The sequence below is a fragment of the Otolemur garnettii genome, unplaced genomic scaffold, assembly GCF_000181295.1.
Source record: "Otolemur garnettii isolate 467f Iridium unplaced genomic scaffold, OtoGar3 scaffold00022, whole genome shotgun sequence".
Classification (NCBI taxonomy): domain Eukaryota; kingdom Metazoa; phylum Chordata; class Mammalia; order Primates; family Galagidae; genus Otolemur; species Otolemur garnettii.
Window position 1 is genome coordinate 2,166,790 of NW_003852417.1, and position 7,344 is coordinate 2,174,133.

At 40.0% G+C, this 7,344-nt stretch overlaps 1 protein-coding gene across 1 annotated transcript in view; it reads right to left on the reverse strand.

The window, feature by feature from the left end:
* ADAM17 (ADAM metallopeptidase domain 17) overlaps positions 1-7,344 on the reverse strand; it is a 74,593-nt gene that overhangs the window by 23,584 nt on the left and 43,665 nt on the right. Inside the window, 3 exon segments of the mRNA XM_023511807.1 lie at positions 934-1,086; positions 6,394-6,482; positions 6,595-6,739. Coding sequence (XP_023367575.1) covers positions 934-1,086; positions 6,394-6,482; positions 6,595-6,739 — 387 coding nt within the window.

Below are 7,344 nucleotides of genomic sequence, written 5' to 3' on the forward strand. Positions count from 1 at the left end.
AAAAAAAAAAAAAACATTTTTATCAGGGGAATCATTTAAAACATAAATTAGAAGATACATACTGTCTTCTTACAAGGGACTGCTTCTTGGGAAAACAAACTAATCAAACATGCTAAAAATGATGTGCTCAGGACAAAATAAATAAATTATTCTTCACTGATATAGACTAGCAGCTCCAAAAAACACAGCTCTGACCAGCCTCCATTTGCATTAGCAGTTCTTACAGGGTGCTTTGGAAAGCCCACTGGGGAAACTGCACTTAGGAGGAGCTTACAGCAGAAGAGTCAGCAACACGTGACCACTCAGGTAGGGTTTGTAAAGTAAAACATTTGCCCCCTAAGTTCTAACAACCATCCTCATAACCGAGAAGCAAGTGGCCTGTCAACCAGAGAAGCACTGTCCAAAAGTGCAGCTAGTACCATGTGGCTGTTTAGATTTTTCCCCCCCAAAATTTTATACTTTCTATTACAGAAATGTTCAAGCACCTATAAAGTGGACAGATGGTATCACTAATGCCCACAGGCCCCTCATCAGCTTCAACAATAATCAACTCATAGCTCACAGCTCCTCTATCTCCTCCCCACTTTCTTCTGCTCCTATACTAGTGTTTTGGTTTGTTTTTTAAAAGCTTTATTAAGGCATATTTTACATTATTACAAAATTCACTCATTTCAAATGTACACACTCAGTAACTTTACCCGGGCTGGATTCGAACCTGCCAGCTCAAGTATATGTGGCTGGTACTCTAGCCGCTTGAGCCACAGGCACCGAGCCCACACAACCAAGTTTTAAGGTCCTTTGTGGTGTAATGTGGAGACTCATCCTTAGAGATATACCTAGGAATGAAATACTCTTCTGAGCTCTCATTATGATCATCACACACGGTCTCTTTCTTTCCTGACCACATTAAGAAGCTCCCAGACATCCACGTACCTTATTGTTCTCATGATCACCACTCACAGCTATGGGATACATGACATATTTTCCACCCTGATCCTCATTTGGGGCACATTCCGCTAGACCATCTGGATCATGTTCTGCTCCAAAATTGTGTCCCAATTCATGGGTTGTAACCAGGTCAGCTTCCTTAAGGATCATGCAAAGAAAACATTATTTCTCATCAGCTACTTTTTTTTCACATCAGCCTACATCATACTTTGACTCTGAGCTACTTTGCCAGCTGGTCCCTAACTTTCTTAAACAGAGATCTCTATTCGGATTGATAAAAGAGTAACAACTGGACTATAATTTCTTCCAACCATTACAGAAATTAAACAGAGTAAGCGGGATCTTCCTTAACATTATCAAATAGTATCATAATGATTAACTTAATTCTAAACTGAAAATAGAACTTATATACAGGAAGATACATAACAAAATACCAAACATTGGAGGTTCTAACCATACACTACCTAGTGCTGATAAATCCAATAGCTAACTATAATTGGTCTTCCTACCTGCCCCTTATCCCAATCATACTCATGTTAAAATCTAAATCAGGGGTCAGGCAAGGTGGCTCATGCCTGTAATCCTAGTACTCTGAGAGGCCAAGGTGAGCAAATGGCCTGAGCTCTGGAGTTTGAGACCACCCTGAGCTAGAGGGAGACCCCATCTCTAAAACATACCCAGGCACTGTGGCAGGCACCTGCAGTCTCAGAAAGACTGAAGCAAGAGAATCACTTTGAGCCCAAGAGTTTGAGGTTGCTGTGAGCTATGAAGCCACAGCACTCTACCCAGGGCAACAGTGAGACTCTCTCAAACCTTCCCCCCCCCCAAAAAAAAACAAAGGGTAGAAAAACAAGACAACTAAAGAACAACAGAAGAATGTTTTATTATCTCACTGCCTGAATTCACATTCGATAACTATCTTTTTTTCTTTTTAAGATCGAGTCTCACTCATTTGCTCAACCTCCAATAACAATTTTAATGACAGGCCAGGCGTGGTGGCTCACACCTTTAATCCAGCACTCTGGGAGGCCAAAGCAGATAGACTGCTTGAGCTCACAAGTTCAAAACCAGCCTGAGCAAAAATGAGACCTTGTCTCTACTAAAAATAGAAAAACTGAGACAAAAAGATTGCTTGAGCCTGAGTTGGAGGTTGGAGGTTGCTGTGAGCTACAAAACCACAGCATTCTACCCAAGGGGACAGCTTGAGACTATGTCTCAAAAAATAATAAATAAATAAAAATAATCGGGGCAGCGCCTGTGGCTCAATGGGTAGGGCCCCATGTACTGAGGTTGGCATGTTCGAACCTGGCCCTGGACAAAACTGTGACAAAAAAGTAGCTAGGCATTGAGGTGGGCGCCTGTAATCCCAGCTATTTGGGAGCCTGAGGCAGGAGAATCGCCTAAGCCCAGGAGCTGGAGGTTGCTGTGAGCTGTGACACCACAGCACTCTACCAAGGGCAACCAAGTGAGACCCTGTCTCTAAAAAAACAATAAAATAAAATAAAAACAATCTAATGACAGAGACTTTGGTTACTTACAATCCAGTACCAGAACTATACTTGACTTATCATATCATCAGATTATTTCTATATGAGTAAGTTCAGCCAAAAAACCCTAGAACTTCTTCATATTTAGTTGAATAAAATAAAAATTACAAACTGGAAATTCTTGATCTTTTTTCCTAAGGAGGGAAAAAAAATCACTCTATGAAACTTAAGAAAAATATTTCACAATATTTTTGTATTTTTCTATACAAAAGTCCATGTTCATATTAAAACAACAGTGGGAAAATCCTTAGATTTTTGGCAAAAAGCATTCAAATTTCAACAGTATAATGATGAGCAGATTTGCTAATCACATGAAAAATGATCTCAAAGATTTCAAAGCAAATTTATTTTTTGTTCCATGTGCTTTTTAAGAGAAAAATTCTGGAAGATCAAGAAAAATGTCATGCAATCAAACCATTAAAGTTGTGACACCAAAAAAGTAAAGCAGCAGCATAAGAAAAAAATTCCTCCTGTCTTAGCCTCTAGAATAGCAGGTGATCCCACAACTGGCTGCTCCTGTGTCTTGATCACCCGAAGTCCATGTTTAGGGTTCATTCTTTGTGATGGAGTCTATGAGTTTTGATATATGCATAAGGTCTTATATCTACTGTCTGCTACTGCACAGAGTACAGCAGAACCTCCATAGCCGACCTCCGCAGCTGACCCCTCCCTACACTCACCACCTCCTTAAGTTGACCTAATTTTCACAGAACAAACATGTACCACATGTACCTACCAGTGCAGAAGGCCTAGTTCCTTACACTGACCACCTCCTTATGTTGACCAGTTTGTTGCAGTCCCTTGGGTGTTCAACTTACAGAGGTTCTACTGAATGTTCACTGTCCTAAAACTCCCCTGCTCTCCACCTATTCATCACTTCTTCCTCCAAGCCCCTGATAACCACTGATCATTTTTAGAGCCCCAGAGTTTTACACCTTTCCTAGAATGTTATATATATTTTTTTCTTTTCTTTTCTTTTCTTTTTTTCTTTTTTTTTGAGATGAAGTCTATGTTGCCTTCGGTAGAGTGCCATGGCGTCACAGCTCACAGCAACCTCCAACTCTTGGGCTTAAGTGATTCTCTTGCCTCAGCCTCCCCAGTAGCTGGGACTACAGTTACCCCCCGCAATGCCTGGCTATTTCTGTTTCAGGTTGCCACTGCTGTTTTAGCTGGCCAGGGCCAGGTTCCAAGCCATCACCCTCAGTATATGAGGCCAGCGCCCTACCCACTGAGACACAGGTGCTGCCTAGAATATTATATATTTTCAATCACATAGTATGTAGCCATTCAGACTTGCTTATTTCACTTACTTAGTGGTATGCCTTTAAGGTTCCTGGCATGACAGTTTTTTTTGATTATCTTTGTTTTTATTTTTCCAATGTTTGGATATGCCACAGTTTATTCATTCCCCAACTGAAGGAAACCTTGGTTGTTCCAGCAATTATGAATTAGCTGCTAGAAACATTCTTATGCAGGTTTCTGTGTGGACTTAAATTTTCAATGTGTTTGGATAAATATCAAGGAACATGACTGCTGGAATTCAGGATAAGGATGTGTTTAGTTTTGTAAGAAACCGACGAAATATTTTCCACAGTGGCTGTAACATTTTGTGCTCCAAGGAGCAGTGAAGGCGAGCCCCTATCGCTCCACATCCTTATCAGAACTGTGTTGTCAAGGTTTTGGATTTATCCATTCTAATAGGCCAGCAATAGTATCTTGTTGTTTAAACTTTTAGTTTCCTAACAGCATATGCTATCAAACAATTTTTTTTTTGAGACAAGAGTCTCACTATGTTACCATTGGTAGAGTGCCGTGGCGTCACAGCTCACAGCAACCTCAAACTCTTGGGCTCAAGAGTTCTCTTGCCTCAGCCTCCCAAGTAGCTGGGACTACAGGCGCCCGCCACAACACCCAGCTATTTTCTGTTGTAGTTGTCATTGTTGTTTAGCTGGCCCAGGCTGTGTTCAAACCCTCCACCCTCACTGTATGTGGCTGGTGCCATAACCACTGTACTATAGGCATCAAGCTAATATCAGACAAATTTTCATTTGATTGTTTGCTGTCCGTAAATCTTCAGTGGCAACTGTTCTGACTGTGTATTTTTAAATTGAGTTGTTCATTTTCTTCTTGTTGGGTTTTAAGAGTTCTTTGTAAAAGAAAAAAAAACTGTTTTTTGGTGGGGGAGACAGGAACAGGGTCTACTTCTGTTGCCTGGGCTACAGGGTAGTGGAATCATCACAGCTTATAGTGCAACCTCAAACTCCTGCACTCAAGTGATCTTCCTCAACCTCTGGGGCACATGAGACTATAGGCACATGCCACCACATCTAGCTAATCTTTTTCTAAAGACAAGGTCTCGCTGTATTGCTCCAGCTGGTTTCAAACTACTGGTGGCTACAAGTGATCTTCCCACCTCAGCCTCCCAAATTGCTAGGATTATAGCCATGAGGTGCTGTGCCCAGCCTCTTGGTATAACAGTCTTTTATAAGGTGAGTTTTTTGAAAATATTTTCTCCCAACCTATGACCTGTCTTGCTTTACATTTTTACAGTCCAGGAAATGCAAATATTCTTACTCTTCAATATTAATTTTTCTTTCTCTCTCTCTTTCTAGTGCTTATTCCTTCTACAGGGTTTTAACATTTAATCTTAACTGTTCTTTGGTAATCAAATTCTATAATTTTTTAATATGGGTCTTCACTTTCCTTTTTATGAGGGGAGGAAAGGTTATCTGACTAACTCTTCAGTAGTGAGGTATGAGAAGACAAAGTGACTTCTATCATAACACCATAAAACACTTAAAACTGGGCACTTCCATGATTAACATTCCAATATCCCACATGATTTATTTTCCTGTCACTCATCAGTAAGCTACTCTGCTCCCAAAACTTAAATGATGGCTTTTAACTTCTTTGTTAAATCAATAACGGGAAGCTACCAGTAAAACAGTATAAACTGCATTTACCTCTACTTTTTCATGGAATCCCACTAAGACAACAGTAAAGGAAAAAAAAAAGAAATAACCCAACACAGACGAAGAACAGGAGAGGAGACCACGGTAGACAACAGACGGAAACACGATTTTGGATGTTGAACAAAAAGGTTAGAAGTTAGAGAAAACACTACAACCATGAAAGAATCAGAAGCTTAAAAAAAAGAAATAACAAAAGGACTACAGAAAAAAGAAAATGCCTGCGGGAATAAAAACACCCAGAAGAGCAGCTGAAGCTAATGTTAAGAACATCATTTAGAAAACAGTACCAGAAAATAAACACATGAAAAACAAGAAATATTAAGAAAAAACAGACAATCATTCTACATCTTGTTATCTGATTTAATGGCGTTCCAAATAATACACAAAACAAGCCAAAAATTATCAAAGAAATAGTACAAGAAAATTTTGCATCATTTAAAGACATAAATCTTCAGACTAAAGGGCCCATTTGCCCAACACAATGGAGAGGGGGGAAAAAAAGACATTTTCAGGTAAATAATATCCTAAGAATATGCATCTCATGTACTTTTTCTCGGGAAGTTCCTAGAGAATGTACTGCATCAATATAATGGTTTAAATCAAGAAAGATGACACAGGGGCCCACCAGTGAGAGTGCAGGATGCCTCAGAGAGGTAGTGGTGCTATAGGACTAGGAGACAAGGAGCTCTGAGAGGAGCTGCAGGCTTACATGTTTCAGAAGAAAGTTGACTGATCATTTTAATTTTCTTCTTTTTATGTTTCTTTAATTCTCATATTTTATACAAAAGAACATGAATTTTATTTGAGCAGATGTAAAAAGCAGTACATATTACCTTCTAAAAAAGATACCTGCATAAATATATCATGATTGGGTTCTACTACAATGAACTCCAAAACTATCCTTTTAAAAAAATAAAAGAACATACCTTGGTAAGGATGGTTTTACCATAATTCTTTGTGCTGGTCAAACCACTATTCAAATAGATATTTTTCTTCCCAACTGGACTATAATAAGCTAAAAGCAAAAAGAAACATGGAAAAATTGCTTATAAAATATACAGTTATAACATAATCCAATCTGCTTACTATTCTAGCACCATGTTCACTCAACAAATGAGAAAACTTACCCTTTGGGCAAACACCTCCATGACTGTTTGCTCTGGGAGAACCAACATAAGCTAATCCAAGAGTTCCCATATCAAAATCTTGGTATGTGAAAAGATGTGCCAGGCAGACTTTAGATGCTTCCTCAGCTATATCAAAGCTAAATTGCTTTAAAAAAAATAATAAAAAAAGTATTCTTAATTAGATTAACAATTACATCAAACTGAAAGAATTTCTACTAAATATTGCAGAAGGGAAGCACAGCTGAGTGAACTCTGCACCAGCAACCCTAACCTCATGCAGCGCACTGCCCATTCGCTGGTTTCTCACCCATCAGCATGGGGGACGCACCCATTATCATCCAGCTACCTTGGGAGCTTTCTTCAGCTGTTCAGAACTAACCTCACTGATCCACTGAAAACAGCCCAGCACTGGAGATGCCCAAATTCTGCAAGGGGATCACAGCACCCCATAGCAAAGCAATTTCCTCTAAGGTATTCTAAGGATTCTAGGCCAGGCATGGTGGCTCATGCCTGGAATCCTAGCACTCTGGGAGGCCAAGGCAGGTGGATAGCTTGAGCTCACGAGTTCAAGACCAGCCTAAGCAAAAGCAAGACCCCCATCTCTACTAAAAATAGAAAAACTGAGGCAAGATTATTGCTTGAGGCTCGGCGCCTGTGGCGCCTGTGGCTCAAGCTAAGGCACCAGCCACATACACCTAAGGTGGCAGGTTCGAATCCCCAGCCCGGGCCCGCCAAACAACAATGATGGCT